At 42.2% G+C, this 20249-nt stretch overlaps 1 protein-coding gene across 3 annotated transcripts in view; it reads left to right on the top strand.

Annotated features, from left to right (window-relative positions):
• Positions 1 to 15384, top strand: part of ARFIP1 (ADP ribosylation factor interacting protein 1) — a 183831-nt gene extending 168447 nt beyond the window's left edge. For all 3 annotated transcript variants that reach the window (XM_044300343.1, XM_044300344.1, XM_044300342.1), the window contains one exon: positions 12250 to 15384. In XM_044300343.1, coding sequence (XP_044156278.1) covers positions 12250 to 12405 — 156 coding nt within the window. In that variant the 3' untranslated portion in view covers positions 12406 to 15384. The remainder of the gene's footprint in view (positions 1 to 12249) is intronic.
• Positions 15385 to 20249: the final 4865 nt, after the last annotated feature.

Below are 20249 nucleotides of genomic sequence, written 5' to 3'. Positions count from 1 at the left end.
TTAACTTAACCACTACCAATGGCAATGGTTTATCTCCCATGGTAAAAACATAATTAAAATCCAGTATGCCCATTCTGTCTTTCCTAGAAATCTGGGATGGTCAGGAGGCCCTCATACAAATTAGAATGTCAGCCATTCCTGGTGAGGGGGGTCACTTGGCTATGTAACCTGCCGTGCATTCACTCCAGATCCCTCCGAGTGGCTTATGAACCCCATGCCGGAGGGCTGGGACTGAAGTTATTTACATGGGGCTGTATGTTGGAGAAGCTGACGGGAGGGGGGGGGGAGAGAGAGTATTTACATGGGACTTTATGTTGGAGAAGCTGATGGGAGCGCACGTTCACACCACCGCAATTTATTTTTGTTTTGAGCAGAACAGAAATAACGGAAGTGCTAGACCAGGCACATGATTGAACTGAACAGACCCTATTGACTATAAATGGAGTCTGTTCAGTTTCCATTCAGGATCCTGTTTTTTTTACCAGACAAAAAAAGTCCTGCGTATATGGCTTTTTTGTCTGGTCTTTTTGGCAGAATCTGCAACAGAGGAGCCTCCAGCGCATATGTGAACAAGTGTAGGCCTACGTATTATGTATTTGAAATACTACAGCTTTCGTACTCCTTTAGTTAAAAATACTCCACAAAAGTGTTTGTAACTAAAGCCAAAATTTTGCAATGTTTCTTTAATCCTAGTTGTTTAACTCCTTAGTGGCAGTGGTCAATGGTGACCACCACATCTAATAGAGTGAGAAGTCCCCCTTTGTCACCCCATTAGAGATGGGTTGTTATGACAGCTGGCGGTCTAACAAAGGCTCCTGCATTTCACATGTATATCGTCGAGCAAACGTTTGGGCACCTCTGGTCAAAATTACTGGTACTGTGAACAGTTAAAGCAAGTTGAAGATTAAATTATCTCCAAAGGCATAGAGTTAAAGATAACATATTCCCTTTGTAATTTAAGCAAAAACTATTTTTTATTTTAATTTTTTACCTTTGTAAAATAACAAAAAAGGAAAAGGGCCAGAGCAAAACTTTGGGCATCCTGAATGGTTAGTATCAAGTAGCACCCACTTTGGTAAGTGTCACAACTTGTAAACCCTTTTTGTAGCCAACCAAGAGTCTTTCAATTCTTGTTTGATGGGTTTTAATCCATTGTTCCTTGTAAAAGTCTTCCAGTTCTGTGAGATTTCTGGGCCGTCTTTGATGCACTGCTCTTTTGAGGTCTATCCAAAGATTTTCAATGATCAAATCAGCGGACTGCGAGGACCATGGTAAAACCTTCAGCTTGCGCTTTTTGAGGTAGTCTGCTGTGGATTTTGAGGTGTGTTTAGGATCATTAGCCATTTGTAGAAGCCATCCTCTTTTTAACTTCAGCTCTTTTACAGTTGATGTTATGTTTTCTTCCAGATTTTGCTGGAATTTCATTCTATCTATTTTTCCCTTTTCATGCAAGCACTTCCTTCCCTTCATTGTTTACCTGCTCGCCGTCGCATCAGTGACTTCTATGGGATGGCTCCTTCCTATACACTTGAATGGAAGAAGCCGTCCCATAGAAGTGAATGGGACAGCTTAGTTGTAATTACACCTGCTCACCACTGTGGTTGTGACAGTGATCAGGTAAATAGGAGCGTGGGCTTCTCTTCAAACAGCTGATCAGCGGGGGTGCAGGGAATTGGATACCCCCCTTCCCCACCCATCTGATATTGATGGTCAGAAATATATACATAAACAAAGCAAATTTTAGGCAAAAAACATATTTGCTCATTTTCTTAGTTCTGTCCGGGCCCCTTTGTTGACATGCAGTTGCAGAGCTGTGGGGGCGTGTAACAACAGTCTGAGGTTTTTGTCATGAATATTTGTAGATGTCAAAAAAGACTGCCTTTCCCCTCCCCCTGCTGTGCTAAAGGAGTGAATAAAATTGCTGCCCTGCCTGCAGTCTGACTACTGGGATAATCATGTAGTATGTGTGGGACTACAAGTCCCAGCTGTATGGTACAGTGACATTGCTGATACACACAGAATCTCCCCACTCCTGTTCTCATTTTCTGCAGACAGCAGAAGAGTACAGAGGAGAGAACTCCTGCAGTCTTTGTCAGCTCGGTGAGGAGGAATGGATGATCCTGTGCACAGCATTTGCTCTTCAGTGCCTGGAGAAGAGGAAACCCTGCAGCTGCTCAGTACCTGAGGCAGAGCCTCCAGCTCTGAGTCTGTGCTGCTGATGGTAGAAGGGGTTAAACTGCCCTGAAGAATCCAGTGGGAGGGGAGACACAGGGCAGGGCAGCACAGCCCACAGTGATGTTCTGTGCACAGAGGCAGACCTGCTACCTCAGGCTTGTGCACAGACGTCATCAGAGCAGGGAAAGAAGATAACCTCACAGGTCATGTGACTCAGCTACCTAAGAGAACAGGGCCACTGTAGATAAAATAAGTGAATTGAAAATCCCTTACATTTGCTTAGTTAGAAACATACAAAGAACAAAAAACATAACTTGGACAACCCCTTTAAGGTCTGAGACCCCGGTCAAAGTTGTCTGAGCGCTCTAGTCTCCATGGGTTCCAATACTTTTTGAAGGTACACCGTTCCTTTTTTTTTTTTTTCACTCTAAAATTGTTCAAAATCAAAATGATACACTGATATTGCTTAAAATGTTGAAAAGTTTTTAATCTTTACCTTTATGCTTTTTGGAGATAATTTCATCTTCAACTTGCTTAACAGTAACAGCAATTTTGACCAGGGGTGCCCAAACTTTTCCATGCCACTGTATAAACCTATTGAGGACTCAAAAAAGAACAATTTTAGTCAATTTTTATATCTTTTAAAAAGCCTGTATTACACAGGCAGATCAGCAAGCGATTGTCAGAACGGAAGCTTTACCCTCCCGACAATAGCTTTCTAGCTAGCGGAGGAGACCACTGTTATTACATGCAGCAATCTCCTCCACAACACCGCTCGACCCCATACTGTCTAGTGGTTTGTTGGCAGCATATTGCTATATTAGACAGCACGATTTATCGCTGATCATGCTTAAAAATCAGAATTGCAAGATGAACGTTCATTAGGCATTCAGCGGCAGTATTGCACTTTTTCGGCCGAAATATCAGCCAGTGTAATAAAGCCAGAAGGCTTAAAGTCTACACCTTTTGAATACATTTTTAATTATTGTAATGTACTTATTTTGGGCTAGAACATTTTTCCAATAATAAAAAATAAATAAAAAACATTTGTTTTCCGCCGTCGGCACCATTCTCCTTCGCAGTGAAGCCAGAGAAGCTGTTTGAGGGATTGGTCTGAAAACTTATTTCTGCATTCCTGGGAGGTTATAAACACGCATTAAAGCTGAATCCTTTTTTTTGACCCTTTGAGCTTATTTGTGCTTAATTTTAGCATTTTTACACTGCTCAAAGTTTTTGAAAGTGGGTGTAGTTAGTTGTGTTAATTAGTTTATCTCCAGATTTATCATTGTGGCTTTTTAAAAATGTCACAATCTCACTCCGGTAAGAAGGCAGCGTAGAAAAACTGGAGTAGCATTTCTAGACAAGTGTTAGGTTTAAAGATGCACCAAACACACGACATTTTGATAAATTTGCCACAAAGTACACCAGTTTTCACATTTTTACTTATTATAAATTCCCCTAAAATGGTACAATAGAAAAACATGACTTTTCTACAAAGAGTTGGCTCTCAAAAAGCTACCTTTCAAAATGTGGTAATGCAAAAAAAAAACATCCTATTAAATTTATTTTGCAAAAGTAGTAAAATACTTTATAAAATGTATGTATCTTGTATAGAATAAAACCACGACTGTGGAGTCGGAGTCGATTTTGGGTACCTGAAGTCTAAGTCGGCAAAAATGAACCGACTCCGACTAAATTTAAATTGGAATAAAAAAAAAAGCAAGTTTAAATGTCCCAATTCACAAAAAGTTATAATTAATTCTCTACTGTAAAAATAAAGGCCAATGCATGCAGTGCGTCACGTTACCGCAAAACGAACATGTAAAGAAGCATGCTTTTCATATGCTTCACTATATGGCACGCAACGCACAGTTAAGGAGCGGCAATACTTATACTTTCCATTGTGTTGTGTTCCGCTGTTACAGGGAACGCAACGCCCATGGTTAACCTAGCCTCTCACTGATAACTGATTAAGGCCTCATGCACACGGCCATGTTCCGCGGCCGAGAGCGGACTGTGGAAACCCGGCCAGGATTTCTGCTGACGGCATGAGCGCACGGCGTCATTGGTTGCTATGATGCTCTGCGCTTCATGCAGCCGCTGCTGTACAGTAATACACTAGTATAGTGTGCATGAGGCCTAAGGCTACTTTCACACTTGCGGCAGGACGGATCCGACAGGCTGTTCACCCTGTCTGATCTGTCCTTCCGCTGTTTCGCCGTGCCCTGACTATAATGGGGACGGGGCGCCGCTCCGGCGCAGTACGGCAGTGCACGGCGAAAGGCCGCCGGACTAAAAGTCCTGCATGACGGACTTTAGTCCAGCGGCCTCTGACCGCGAACTGCCGTAGTGGGACGGAGCGGCGGTCCGGCGAAACAGCGGATCCGACAGGGTGAACAGCCTGTCGGATCCGTCCTGCCGCAAGTGTGAAAGTACCCTTAATAAAAATATTTTTTGCAGGACTAGAGACACTTGTATAACTGAAGGGAATGGGTAGTCAATAGTTCAAGACTGAAGCTGTAAACCATTTGAGAAACTGCTGTCATTCAACTAAGGCTATAAAACTTGTAAACTCAAATTGTTAGCTTAAACTTTAAATAGGACTATAGGATTCTACTAGGGAATTCATGTTTTAAAATAAATGCCCTTCCCCTGCCCCTTCCTGGATCCTCCCACTGCCCTATCTTCAGCAGAAGATCAGAACACAAAGGAGAAGGCAGCAGCTTCTGCCCAACTACCTCTCTCTGCTATAAAAGCTTAGAAGAACTTGGTGGAACTTGTCTTTTGCTTAAACTGTTCAATACAGTAGACTGTTGGCTTCCTAGCCAGTAGTTCTGTGGTAATGACATGTACAGATGCAAGAAAAAGTATGTGAACCCTTTGGAATGATATGGATTTCTGCGCAAATCCATATGCATGAGGCCTAAGTGTGCATAAAATGTGATCTGATCTTCATCTAAGTCAAAACAATAGACAATCACGGTCTGCTTAAACTAATAACACACAAAGAATTTAATGTTACCGTGTTTTTATTGAACACACCATGTAAACATTCACAGTGCAGGTGGAAAAAGTATGTGAACCCCTAGACTAATGACATCTCCAAGAGCTAATTGGAGTTAGGTGTCAGCCAACTGGAGTCCAATCAATGAGATGAGATTGGAGGTGTTGGTTACAGCTGCCCTGCCCTATAAAAAACACACACCAGTTCTGGGTTTGCTTTTCGCAAGAAGCATTGCCTGATGTGAATGATGCCTTACACAAAAGAGCTCTCAGAATACCTATGATTAAGAATTGTTGACTTGCACAAAGCTGGAAAGGGTTACAAAAGTATCTCCAAAAGCCTTGCTGTTCATCAGTCCACTGATGCCAGTCTCTGGCATCCCTGTTAGCGAATCTACGATACGTAAAACACTAAACAAGAATGGATTTCATGGGAGGATACCACAGAAAAAGCCACTGCTGTCCCCAAAAAAAAAATTACTGCACGTTTACAGTTTGCACAAGAGCACCTGCAAAATATTCTGTGGACAGATGAAGCTAAAGTTGAGTTGTTTGGAAGAAACACACAACACTGTGTCGAGAAAGAGGCACCGCACACCAACATCAAAACCTCATCCCAACTGTGAAGTATGGTGGTGGGGGCATCATGGTTTGGGGCTGCTTTGATGCGTCGGGGCCTGGACGGCGTGCTATCATCGAAGGAAAAATGAATTCCCAAGTTTATCAAGACATTTTGCAGGAGAACTTAAGGCCATCTGTCCACCAGCTGAAGCTCAACAGAAGATGGGTGTTGCAACAGGACAACGACCCAAAGCATAGAAGTAAATCAACAACAGAATGGCTTAAACAGAAGAAAATATGCCGTCTGGAGTGGCCCAGTCAGAGTCCTGACCTCAACCTGATTGAGATGCTATGGCATAACCTCAAGAAAGCGATTCACACCAGACATCCCAAGAATATTGCTGAACTGAAACAGTTCTGTAAAGAGAAATGGTCAAGAATTACTCCTGACCGTTGTGCACGTCTGATCTGCAACTACAGGAAATGTTTGGTTGAAGTTATTGCTGCCAAAGGAGGTGCAACCAGTTATTAAATCCAAGGGTTCACATACTTTTTCCACCTGCACTGTGAATGTTTACATTTGTGTGTTTTAATAAAAACATGGTAACATTTAAAGGGAGTCTGTCACCTCCATATGGCCATACACAGTGCTTACATGGCAGGACTGTAAAGGTACCTTTGTCTTTAGACTTGCACCAGCAGGAAAAACGGAGTTTGATTCATATGCAAATGAGCACTCGCAAGTGCCCAGGGAGGAGTTCAGTGTGTAGGTGCCCAGGCTGCTCTGCCTTCTTTTCACTTTACTCCTCCCCAGTCTCTGCCTTTGCCCGCTCTCAAGTCCGGACCTATCGATGAGGCAAGAGACTTGGAGGGCGGGCAAAGGCAGAGGCTGGGGAGGAGTAAAGTGAAAAGAAGGCAGAGCAGCCTGGGCACCTCCACACTGAACTCCTCCCTGGGCACTTGCGAGTGCTCATTTGCATATGAATCAAACTCTGTTTTTCCTGCTGGTGCAAGTCCAAAGACAAAGGTACTGTTACAATCCTGTATAGGTGTGCTACAGAGCCCGTAAGCACTGTATATGGCCATATGGAGGTGACAGACTCCCTTTAACTCTTTGTGTGTTATTAGTTTAAGCAGACTGTGATTGTCTATTGTTGTGACTTAGATGAAGATCAGATCACATTTTATGACCAATTTGTGCAGAAATCCATATCATTGCAAAGGGTTCACATACTTTTTCTTGCAACTGTATGTTGCCTTTCTTTCCTTCAAGGAATGTATAAAATACATTTGCATATTAAATACATAGGAGTCGGGGAGTCAGTCGGAGCATTTATCTACAGACTCCCCAACAGTTTTATTCAGGGCTGTGAAGAAGATGTGCAAAATAGAAAAATGGCAGTTCCTCCCCCCCCCCCCCCCCCCTTGGGCACACTGTAAGTGATCTTTAAAGCTATGTATCGTAGGCCATTGTGTCCCCCATGCCTGTAATAGTCAGGCGTGCTGTAATTTATGACTACCGTACATTTTACATGGTGTCTACAGAAGGTCCTGGCAACCTCTCACACTTACTTTTATTTACTTACAGACTAAATACAAATGAGTATACAGTTTTAATTCAAGTCCACGCCTGACTATTTCTGCAATCGCTTGTGTGAGAGGATATGTCTCATTACTGTATTTACATAGGTGTATGTGATATTAGTAAGAAATTACAAATAATTACTGATGTAGTTTACTACCAGTAAGCAGTAGTCATTGTTGGCTGGAAGTGAGTTCAATAGTATAATGCTCTGTTCACACTCAATCCATATATCGTATATGATTTATATTATTATATACTTACTGTAAATTATTTAAGAAGAATGCAGGAGTTCCCTGCCGCAGATGTGAAACTAGCCTAAAAGGGTGTCTAACTGCCCCCCTCTGATATTAACTGCACCTCTCTGTATTGGCTACTCCTTACTGTAGCCTTTCCCATTTTGGTAAACAGTGAGCTAAGGTCATACTTGAAATTGCCAGATGAACACATCGGCAGCTATTTCTCTATTTAGTCCTAATATTTTGCTTTTTTCTGTAGAGCAGGGATATCAAACTCAGCTGGATATATGGGCTGTACATGTGAAACATTTCCAGTTGACGGGCTGCGGGTTTTTCAAATACGATACAATACACGTGTATCGCCCCTGAGCTTCACCTTAGCCGTCCACAACCAGGAATGACGCCAAAAGCTCCCCTAGTGGTTAGAACATTGGGATAAGAAAGGTATCACTACGGTTTTCAAAATAAATTTCACATAGATGGACAACCCCTTCTTAATACAGACCCCAGATGACACCCCAAAATGAATACTGACCTCCAGACTCTAAAATAATTCAGACCCCAGATCAGCCCTCAAATTTACACAGACCCCAGATCAGCCCATAAATTTATACAGAAACCATATCGGACCCCCTATTTATACAGACCCCAGATTAAAACCCAGTTCAGATCCCAAATTCATGCAGACCCGGGTTAAATCAAATCAGTCCCCAAATTCATACAGGTGCCAGATCAGCCCAAAATTCTATATAGACCTAAAATCAGAACCCAAACAGCTGCCACCCCTATAACAGCCACCCAACCCCTCCGTCCCCTAAATGCACACTTTGGGTCCATTCACACGTCCGTTTTTTCTTTCCTGATCTGTTCCGTTTTTTGCGGAACAGATCAGGACCAGATCAGGACCCGTTCATTTTCAATGAGTCCTGGAAAAAAATCGGACAGCACAATGTGTGCTGTCCATTTCTGTTGTTCCGTTCCGCATGTCCGTTTAAATATAAAACATGTCCTATTATGTTCCTGAAAAATCGGATCCTGGTACAATGCAAAGTCAATGGTTCCGCAAAAAAACAGAAGACATTCGGATGTCATTCCGTATGTCTTCCGTTTTTTGCGGAATCCGTTCCTGGAAACACATAGCAAATATTTTTTATTTTTATTTTTTTCCCAAAGAAATCCAAACAACTTTATTTGATTATTGAAATGTATACATGTTTCCGTTTTTTGCGGATTCGCAAAAAACAGATGACATACGGAAACATTTTCAGGAACAACGGATCCGCAAAAAACGGACCGAAATTCGGATTATAGAAAAATACTGACGTGTGAATGTAGCCTTAAGCAAAGTATGCACTCCTTGGTCCTCCTGTCCTAATGAGCGCTTCCACAATGGAAATGCTCATTAGTTAAAAGCACCTCCCTCCATTGAGGCATTGCAAGCTGCAGCAAACTCATTCGGGGAATGCGTGTTTGAGACCCCCTACTGTACAGCATTGGAACTGTGGGTAAATTAACAACTAGTCAGCCCATCTGGGGATGGCCATTGTCTGCTCCTCTGGGTAGAATAGAGACTGCTTCAAGAGGGGCCTGAATTCTGCTCCAGATCTTGCAGGCAGGTCCCTGTTGACAGCTTAAAACTGCAGGAGAAGAATGTACCTAATAAATACAATAAAGTGTCACAGATACATTCCCATGACTGTGGAGTCCTGGGAATGTATCTGTGACACTTTATTGTATTTATTACATTCGTCCCCTGCAGTTTTAATTCCTCTTAATGCTTTTCTTTATATAATCATGTGAAATATGTAGCAGTTCTATACATTAGTATTTTTGCATCTTTTGCGGAATGTTATCATCTTCTATCATTTTCCCCCGTTGCCAGCATATCAGACCTTTGAAATAGCTGAGGAGGTGACATCATGCTGCTGGGGTGTTACAAAGGACCGGGCACATACTGGGACAGAACAAAGCATTCTTCTGCTGACTGATGGCTATTAGTGCAGGGGAACTTTGCTGGTTGGGGCTGCAGCAAACTTTGTGAGCAGCTTAGCAGTTGCCCAAGGTTGTCTTAAGCAGTCTAATTAAATTCTGGGAAAGTGGCGTTTGCCTTTTCTATTTGCTAAAAGCTGATTATATTAACTTATTACAAATGATATTTAGGCCTCCGAGAAAATTCCCTAATGGGAGACAAAGAACTTAAATTTATTCCTTGGAGAAGAAAGCTTTTAATCTCACTGTACGTTATTGAGAAGGTCTCTTGTTCCTCAAGACTACTTTTCATCCACTTGTGAACAGATGTGAATTTATTTATTATGCGGTCTTCCTTTCCTACTTCTTCATATACATTTTTCACTAGGGTGGTTGTTGCCCTACGACATACAAGATGCACCCACATACTGATGTGATAGAAGTCTCCTTCTATTCACAGTGATGTGTTAGTAGTGTCCTGCATTACGGAGACTTGGGAAACCCTGAATGTGATTGGCAGAACTCAGCAGGGCCCCAGTCCTTACCAGTAGAGGAAGTCAAGCGTGTCCAGTGAATGGGCTCTGTGAAGTATAGCCAGTGGAAAGGGGTACAGCCAAGGGGCTCTGTATATAGCAAGTGAAAGGGAGTTTAGACTTTAGTTATAAGGTTGTGTGAAAGTTAGGGTGCCCAGTGAAGGGGTTTTAAGTAGTATGTGCAGTGCAGGAACCACTACTGAAGTTTTTTTGGTTTCAGAAGAAAGCCACATTCACACGTCAGTGTTTTGGTCAGTGATTTCCATCAGTGATTATGAGCCAAAACCAGGATTGGAGCCTCCACAGACATAAGGTTTGAGGGGAAGATCTGCACCTGTTCTGTGTTTCTGACTCGCACCTGGTTTTGGCTCAAAATTACTGATGCAAATCACTGACCAAACACTGACGTGTGAATGAGGCAGAAATGTAATGGATTAATGCCCTTGTATACCGTACAGATGTAAGTCTTGAAATTCATATCTATCGGACATGTATCTGAATTTCTCTTTAAGATGTCTTGTGTGTTAAGCTGTTGGAGTACATTTCTAGAATGTGTAATGTATGCAGCATTGACGTGATGTGGGCTGTTGCACAGCTTTTCATCACAGAAGCACATTAGTCTCTACTCACATTGCGTTGCAGGCATCCATTTAACAAATGCATCCTGAAATAGTGAATATATTCATCCGTATGCCATACAGTTGTATGTATCATGCATAGGCCACTGTTGTATATATACGCAGTCAGTGTCGGACTGGGGTGCCTAGGGCCCACCAGTAAAATTTATTTTGGGGGCCCACCGTACGAATACATTCAAATATTACCTGCTCACATAGCTGGGGGGGGGTAGCTGATACCAGATGATTTAATATGGGGGTCCCTGCAGCAACTTTGAAAAGGTAGATCCTGGGGAAAAGAGGACACTGGCAGCTTTCCTCTATAGCTAGAAGTCATCTCCACTATCTGACCATGTGTATAATAATAAAGTGGGGAGTTTCTTTAATAATATTTAATGTTCATATATGAACATAGGCTGGTTGAGGTGCTGTACATTGAATATATGTATGTAGTGCAGTAAGTTATGTGCCACTCACTTATGCAGGGGGTGGGAGACTAGGGTCCCACCGGAGGATTCCCCTGTGGGCCAGTCCGTGCCTGTGCGCAGTCTAATATGAGAGGAAAAAGCTACACCAGTTATAGCAATGCATACCAGAGTGGTGGACGCTGAAAGAACACTCCTCGTCATCCATCTGGGCCATAGAAATCTCTGCATGCCCAGCAGATATGTGTAGTGTACAATGCAAATGTGGTGTGAATAAATCATTGGTCGTTTTATTGTGATAGTGCATGGCAACCAACAAGAGTCATATTATATGTCTCATGGCTCTTGAGGCCCTTTTTCACAGGCAGATTATTGGGAATGAACATTCGTATGAAGATTTATTCTCAGTAATTGCCCCCCACTTGATGAATAAGAAAACTCTTTTTACTTCATTTGGGTGGAAGTATTGTTCATCCGGCCCCAAAAATCTATATTTTTGGGCAGCAGATTGGCTTGTGTAGACAGGGATCCCTGCCAGAAACAATGAATCTGTATGGGGATGTCTCCATGCAGAGGATAGGATTGCTGCATGTCAATGCAGCTATTGCCTCCGCTCACAATCGGTCAATTATCACGAACATTCAGTTCCTTCCCAATAATTGCCTGCGCATTGACCCAAGTAAAAGGGCCTCTAGCTTTCCCAGTCTCCTGAGTAGCGGATCCTAGTTGTAGTATAATACAGGGATAGGGGACATCGGATTACATTTTACATGGGTCAATATAGAGGCAATTATTGGGAACAGATCAAACGTTCCTGATAATTTGCCTGATCATGACCAGAGGTCAAAACTGGGGATGAGTGATCCCTCTAGCAGTGGCATACAGATTCATTGTTTCAGGGCAGCAGAACCCTGTTTACAACGGACGATCTGCTCAAAAACAATTATTTCTGTGCCGCTGCCTTCACCTGATGAACAAGTTCATACAAATGGCTGTTTCCGATATTTGGCTCGATAACCTGCCATATAGGGGCCTTAAGAAGTAGCTGAATAGGTTTTTCACCATTATATGTACTGGTATTTCAGTGTAAATGGTTGCTATTTGTGTAATCCATGTTCCAATACACATTTTCTTCTTCTTACCTAGGTTAAAGTTCTTCACAATCAGCTCGTCTTGTTCCACAATGCTATCGCTGCCTACTTTGCCGGGAACCAGAAGCAACTTGAACAAACATTGAAGCAATTCCATGTTAAATTGAAAATCCCAGGAGTGGATGCTCCATCCTGGCTGGAAGAGCAGTAATTTAACCAGAAATGAAGCAGGCGCTCTCCGATCAGAACCAATGCATTTAATTTGAAGAAAGGGGCTGGGCGTAAACAATTATATTAATGATTTCTATTCACAGACCAATGTCCGTTTTTAATACTTTATCAGGTTGTTAATGGTGAAACAAGACTTTATGTAAATGTCTATTCTGTAACATAATTAAAGGACACTCTTTCTTTCTGTAGAGGTGCGGCAGGCTCTTTAATTTGGGTAAAATAGAAAACTACTTTTGCACCGTTAGGCTGGTGCTACATACAGATTTTGTTGTGTGACCTCTGCATTCCATAGTAATATATATTCAGGCTCACAATTACATGGGACTGCAACATACGTTTTCCAGATGCAGCCTAATTGGAGTTACCTGTAAGCATCACAACAAAACATGATCTATGGATATCATATGGAATGAAAAGGAAAAATGTAAAGTACAAGTCGCATGATCTCTACAAAGTGAGACTTGTATGTGCTACAGAGAGCCGCGAGAGTCTGTATGTACCCCAAGCCTTAAAAAAGAAAAATTGCACAGTTTGTACTTTATTGGTGGTCGAGTGTAGCAATTGTACGGAGGGTTTTCATGATTTGTACTTGTCTCCATAGATTTTTATATTTGCATCTAGGAAATCGGCAGAAGAGCCACTTTAATATAAAGGTTGTTTTTAAAGAGAATCGCTGTTATATTGCAAAGTAAACCTTTTAACCTATTTGAAATTTTCACAGAGAATCACTAAATAACAGTAATTGCTATAGATGATGACCGCCTGCTGGACAGATTCACTTCATCTCTAAATCTGTCCGGAATGTATAGAAATAAGGAGGATATCAAACTGTAGCTAAGATATCAGCCTGCCTCCTGAAGCCTTTCTGTGTCACCAGCTGTGCAGTAGGGGATTTATCCCTATTCTTCTCTAAGAGAAAGGGGGATTGTTTACCCAGTGCGGAGAGATTTACAGCACATTGTCAATCTGCCATAGGCCCCTTTTAATGGTTGATAGATCCGAAATATTGAGCCACGTGACCAGATTCAAATGTTTATCTAGTCCCCCAACTAGACAGCCGTTGTGTGCTCTATGTATGTTTCTTGCATTGCAGCTAAAGGCTGTATTACACCTAGCGATTTTTCGGCAGATGATCGCTAACTACGCTCATTACTGATTATCCTGCAGTGTAATACTGCCGCCGATTGCCCGATAAACGAGTTCGTTCATCAGGCAATTGTGATTTTTAAGCATGCTTAAAAATCATTTGCCGGCGGCAGATCATGCTGTCTAATAGTGATCTGCTGCCGGCTAACCACTAGACAGTATGAGGACATGCGATGGCATAGCGACCACTCCTCCCCATGCTGCGGAGGAGATCGCTGCATGTAATAGCAGAGGTATCCTCCACTATCTAGCAGGCGATTGCTGGGAGGGAATGCTTCCTTCTCGACAATCGCTTGCTCAATCAGCCTGTGTAATACAGGCTTCAGTCCCATTCACCTGAATGTGGATTAGCTGCAATAACCAGACACAGCCCATGAACAGGAGTAGTGATGTCTCATCATGATTGTAGACTTTCAAGTGTCAGCAGATATCCATATGCGATACTCGGCTGTCGTCATAGCTCATGTTACTATCCACATAGTGGTAGCCAGATAGTGATTATTTAAAGGGGTTCTGTGGGTGACCTATACTTGGGATAGGGCATCAATATCAGATGGATGGGTGGAATCATCTAGACATAAGTCCCAGAAAACTCCTTTAAGAGGCACGGTTTGCTGGGTGTAATTGATTAAATGAAATTAGAAAATTTAGTTCTTTTGTTTCCAGAGTGTTTGGGAATCACCTTACATGCATCATTCTTATTATTGGTTTGAAGGGTAACTAAACATTTGTATAAAAAAAAAATCAAAAAGGGGCAGAAGCGCTGCTCTGAGTGCTCTGCAGCTTAATGTTTCATTGCTGCTGCTCAGCTGTCAGAGCATGACCTGCTTTAAGGGGGACAATATATATGTCGCAGCTAAAGGAATAGCCTTGTGCTTCCCCTTTAGCTTTGCCACATGTATGACCTAAAGATCACACCTTCCAGGTCTCTGAAAATGGGGATCGGTGAAGTATTGTGAGGGTGGAGGATTGCCTAATACTCCAGACAAAGCTGAATTTTCTGTTTCACAGTACTCCTATGTACAGTTACACAAGGGAACAGTGCAGGTTACTGCCATAAAATATATGTAAGCATTTGCTGCAGAAAGTGCTACTGATCCATCAGTTTACACGGAGAAATCATTCCACCCTTACAGATAACTTGTGTTGGGGTAGAGGAGGGATTCTCTGTGCCTTAAGGCTCCAAATTGCACTCCAGTATCACTCCATAGAACAGCTTTTATGTTCCATTATTGTCTTGGACCTTGAAAAACCAAATATATGTGCCTGTGCTACCAGATGAAGATGTGTCAGGGTAATGGGTGTGTGCTCTATAAAACCTACTGGCCTTAATTCGCAGTGATGTGCCTTTTACAATGTATGACCAGGTTGTTTCACAACTGGGCTTTTAGATGACTTTTTCCTGTAACTTTTCTTTCTCAGTGCGGAACGGTGTAAGTGCACTAATTCTGCTTGTTCCAGGTCCAGAATGCAATGCCAGGAGAAGCTGCTCACGCACACCTTCTCTTTGGATTCATTCTCATTGTCAGGCAATGTTGTTGTTTTTTTATCATGTATGTTCCTCACTTGGAGAAGTGGCATTCCTTTGTGTTTTATTGAGTATCTCTTACACAGATTGACTTTATTTACAGTATTTACTCTATTAAATGTATTGTGTGATTTGTGTATCATATGTTGAATAGTCCTATCATGCAATAGTTCCAATGGTTATTACTAGTGTCTATTTACATCATGTATGTGATCTTCTCATTGTCCAATATATTTTCTATCTTGAATACTCTTCTTGTAATAATAGATTACCATCAACCCTTAATATGTCTCTGTGTGTCCTTTATAAATGTGATTATTGAGCATCTCACTATCTAGATACACCTTGTGTAGACACAAACAAACTGAGCTTTCTGTACCTATATTGTTATGGCGGCCAGTCTGGTACTGTATATGCCTTCAATTTCATACTGCATCTGACAGAAATAAATACCGTGGCAAGCTGCATGCCTATTGCATACCGTATTTAACGCTGTGCTGTATAGAGGCCCTATACAGCAGCATGCTCAGTGGATGATCCGTGTGCTTTCCACATCCCTATGTCTGCAAAATGCGGACTTAAAAACAGATGCAACATGGACCACATCCATGGCTGGCATAGTGTTTTGTCTACTTGTTTCCTGGTGAAAAATTTGCCTGGACCAGAGTTCTGGTTGTGACACGGCCCCCATACCCACCGATCTGTTGTATTTGGCGTAAAAACACCAAATATTATAACACGGACATTAAAATTGACCTAAAAATGCCATTTGCAACTATTTTTATGCCAGACAAGCTTTAATAAATGACCCCCAGTAAATTTGGCAGACAATACTGTGTATGGGGGCCTTTATCCTTAATGTTCACTCTTTAAGGTGGATTTAGACAAACCAATAATCGTCCAGATTATCGGGAATGACCATTCCTGCGAATGCTCATCCCCGATAATCTAATAATGTGCCGCCAAACACCTGATGAATAAGCAAAATGCTTGTTCATCGGGTGATCCTGTTGTTCGTGCAGGCACCACCAATAATCATTTCTGGACAGCAGATCGTGCTGTCGAAACAGCGATCTGCTGCCCAGAAACAATGATTCTGTATGGGGATGAGGGATCGCAATAGCGATCCCCCATCCTCGTACAGTGAAGGAGATCACTGCATTGGGGGGGGGGGGATCTGGCATGCTGATTCTCATTGAAGATAATCTCCTTATTCCCCTCTCCCTGTTAACAACACGTGCACGCTGATTGCTGAGTGAGTGTCCAGCTGACCGCTATCTTAGGTGTATGGCCAATTTACTCATACTTTATCAAAGCCACACCTGTGACTTGTCACTCCCTTACAGCATGCTTCATGTGCTCTCATGACCGTGCACAAACTGCCAGCTGCTGACGTCATACACATATGGGGGTTGGAAACGCTGCTATGAACTTGATACAATACAAGTGAAATTACCAAATATAAATACCATGAGTTGAATTATTCTTGCTTGTTCAGATGGACTAGAAAGCTACAGTGCGTTTGTTATTGGCTACATCACTAACATGCAAATTGTGGATCCTTAGGAAAATGCATGAGGCCATGGAAAAAAAAATAGTTACGCTGTAATCAGTAAGAACGTCCACTGTCATTTTTCAAATGGATATTCTAATTTGAAGGAAGACAACCCTACATATGAAATACCGTACATATAAGCATACGTGTAAAATCTACTACCCTGATTAATCAGAAGGAAATTTTACACAATTGTTTCATCACAAATTGCAAGTTAAAGGGCTGTTCATTAGAGAAAAGTGTGAGAATTGCAGCTTGGTGTAAATGGCCTACAGCAAGATTCTGGTGAAACTGTGATTGGGACTGTTGTCTAAAGGAACTGGTTTCATTCCTTGAGATATGCAAATGTCCTCATGTGTGAAATTTCTCATTAAATCAGCCTTTCCCAAACGAAATCCTAGTTTCACCTACAACAATCCTAATATTTCATTGAAGTCTACAAGGTGTATAGAAATGAAAAAGGGCCTTTTTAAAATACATTTGCAAGATATATTCCCACACTGTGGTCATATTGGGGGGGCTTGCCATTGATATTTTCAAAATCGCAGAAAAACAGACTAGTCCCTACAAAAATGATATGGCCAAGTGAATACACCCTTAGGAAAAACACTGCATGCTATTGACCACACTTGCCTAAAAAAAAACTATTTTATTGACAGTCAATAGGTCTAAAATTGCCTCTAGGGAGGAACAATAATGACTAGCTACCAATTAAAAGTGACATGGAAATATAGAAGCGCATGCCTCCAATACTAGTCCCCAAACTAGGGCTAAATAGTACACTGATGCCACCTCGTGAATGAGGGCCAAAATCGTGAATGAATGTAATCAATGACCCCTAAACTGTATCAGCTACATAGAAAGGACTGTCAAATATTTTCACATGCAGCTTAGAGTGAGGAGTACTGTCTTTCCCTAAAGGGGATATGCTACTTTCACACTAGCGTTAATATTTTCCGGTATTGAGATCCGTCATAGGGTCTCGATACCGGAAAAAAAACGCATCAGTTTTGTCCCCATTCATTGTCAATTGGGACAAAACGTAACTGAACAGAACGGAATGCTCCAAAATATGCATGCTGCGGTTTGCTTTGCGTCCTGGGATGCGGCGCAAGACCGTTCAGTCGTGACCCACAATGCAAGTCAATGGGGACAGATCAGTTTTCTCTGACACAATAGAAAACAGATCCTTTCCCCATTAACTTTCAATGGAGTTCATGACTGATCAGTCTTGACAATGTTAAAGATAATACAACCTGATCCGTTCATAACGGATGCAGATGGTTGTATTATCAGTAATGAAAGCGTTTTTGCTGAACCCTGCCGGATCCAGCAAAAGTGCTAGTGTGAAAGTAGGCTTATCCAATACTATAAACTGCCCCCTTCCCCAATATGCTGGGCCCCTCACAGGAAATATACTTGCCTCCGCTACAGCTTCAACCCTGTGTGCAGATGAAAACATCCGGTGACTGGGGAAGCAGCCAATGGCAGACAGGGACAAGCCTCACTAGCTATGGAGGCTTGTTCCCGTCCCCGCCTGCCATTGGTTGCTCCCCCCCTTCGACATTGGATGTTTTTATCCATGCACGGGGAGAAGCAGCGGTGGTGTGGGGACCCAGGTAAGTATATTCAATGTGGGGGGCCCAGCATATTGAGGGACATTTTTACACTTTCAGATAACCCCTTTATGGAGTCAGTGGGAATTCCGTTTGCAACCTGCAGTGCCGGATCTGGAGAATTCCGTTAGGCAGTTCTCTGCCAAAATCCATGCCGGAGATGTGAAACTAGCCTAAGAAGATCTAAGGGAAAAGCTGCAATGCTCCATGGGAAAATAGTATGAAAGTGGCATCTCTGGGTGATCTTTCTTTGCCTTTTGCAGACAAACGTCTATACCAGGGATGTTCAACCTGCGGCCCTCTAGCTGTTGCAAAACTACAACTCCCAAATAACATGTCACTTCAGTGTAACAGCGTCCGCGACGCTGTCCCCCTGCTCGCCGCCACTGTTCCGGGCGCCGTGCTCACCTGTGTTTATGATATGTGCTTCCCTGTCTCTGCTGCTCCTCTGGCGATTCCGCTCCGCAGCTTCCAGTCAACCTGAACGCTGCTTGTGCTCGGCTGGTGTACGCATCACTCCTTGGGCAGGGCTGTGTTGTGTCAGGTGATTCCATTGACCTACCCTGGCTCTCCTGGTGGTATTTAAGTGGCTCAGCCCTCTGCCCAGTTGAGGAGATGTGGGTGCCCGTGAGAGTTGTAGAACAAATATAAGGTTAATCCACGGCACTCCTATTCATGTGCAAATTTTTACATTTTATTTTATTTACAGATTGTCATTATATACATCCAGAGTAAATATTAAGTATGTAGCCACATAAATCATAATTCCCGGACGTTTCGGTCTGGTGTGACCTTCTTCAGCGGGGTCTAAAGAAACATAATGTAGCTGTGGTCATAAAAAATTCTAGTATATACAACAATCTGATCGGAAAAGAAGAAATAAGTGAAAAGGGGAAAAAGAAAAAAGTGGAGTGGTCATGAGATATACCCCTGGAAAAAACACTGTGTGGTTGGTATTGGCTTATTTGCACTATTGCTTTTATGACTTATTTATAACCACGGTGGAATACATTTTCTCCATGACATGTGTTAACTGATGCTGTTTGCACTAGACACTTTAACTCTGAAATCTACTTTTATGTAACCACCCTGGCCCCCATTATACCCCATGACTACTACATTTTTATGTAATGTTTTAAAAAAAAATGTTTTTTTTTAAAGAACTGACAGACCCAAAAAAAGCCACCTTATTAACAAAAACTCTAGTGGCAAAAAATACTTGTGTGTACTGCAGTTCATATTTCTTATAGATTCAGCTAACATCTAACACCATTAAAATTGAAAAAGTGTATAAAACCACCATTAAAGGGGTTTTCCAAGATTTGAAGATTGCTCAGGATAAGCCATTAATATCTGTGCTGTTACCTTGTAGTTCCAGCGCTGGAAGTCGGCACCAGAGCTACACAGCTCCATCAGCGCTGCTCCCTTTCACTTCAATGGGAGCAGTACCAGCTCCATTGCCTACCCAATGAATGGGGGTTCAAGTTAACAACTGATCAGTGGAAGTGTTATGTGTAAAGCCCTCACTGATTTGATATTGATGGCCTACCCATCAGTCAGTACCATAATCTATCTGTCCTTTCCTGTGCCCATCTCTTCAGCCTTTTGATGGAGATGGCGGACTAGGTAGGAAGGATTGCAGATGTGTTAAATTCTGGGAATATGTCAGAATTCAAGGTTGCCTCCTGAGTACTTGTTTGGCATGAGGTTGAGTAGTTGGGAGACAAATTACAAGTCCCAAGAGCCATGTGTGGTTTCTCAGCCACGTTGTGGTTACCCTGGCTGTGTCATCTACTAGAAGTAGGTAAAATTCAAATTGGAGTACAGTCTTGCCTCGTTATGGGACATATGTACATGTTTGGTATTGCTCTGCACTTCACACACATCATCAATCTGATCACTACTTATTGATGCCTAAACATCACTTAGTTTTATCACCTTGGAGTGATTGCTGTGTTTTAATCTGTGTATTTTTGAGC

This window comes from Bufo gargarizans, chromosome 1 (assembly GCF_014858855.1).
Source record: "Bufo gargarizans isolate SCDJY-AF-19 chromosome 1, ASM1485885v1, whole genome shotgun sequence".
In the NCBI taxonomy this organism is placed as follows: domain Eukaryota; kingdom Metazoa; phylum Chordata; class Amphibia; order Anura; family Bufonidae; genus Bufo; species Bufo gargarizans.
Note: the sequence above shows the minus strand (reverse complement) of the source record. Positions and strands in the feature narration are given on the sequence as shown.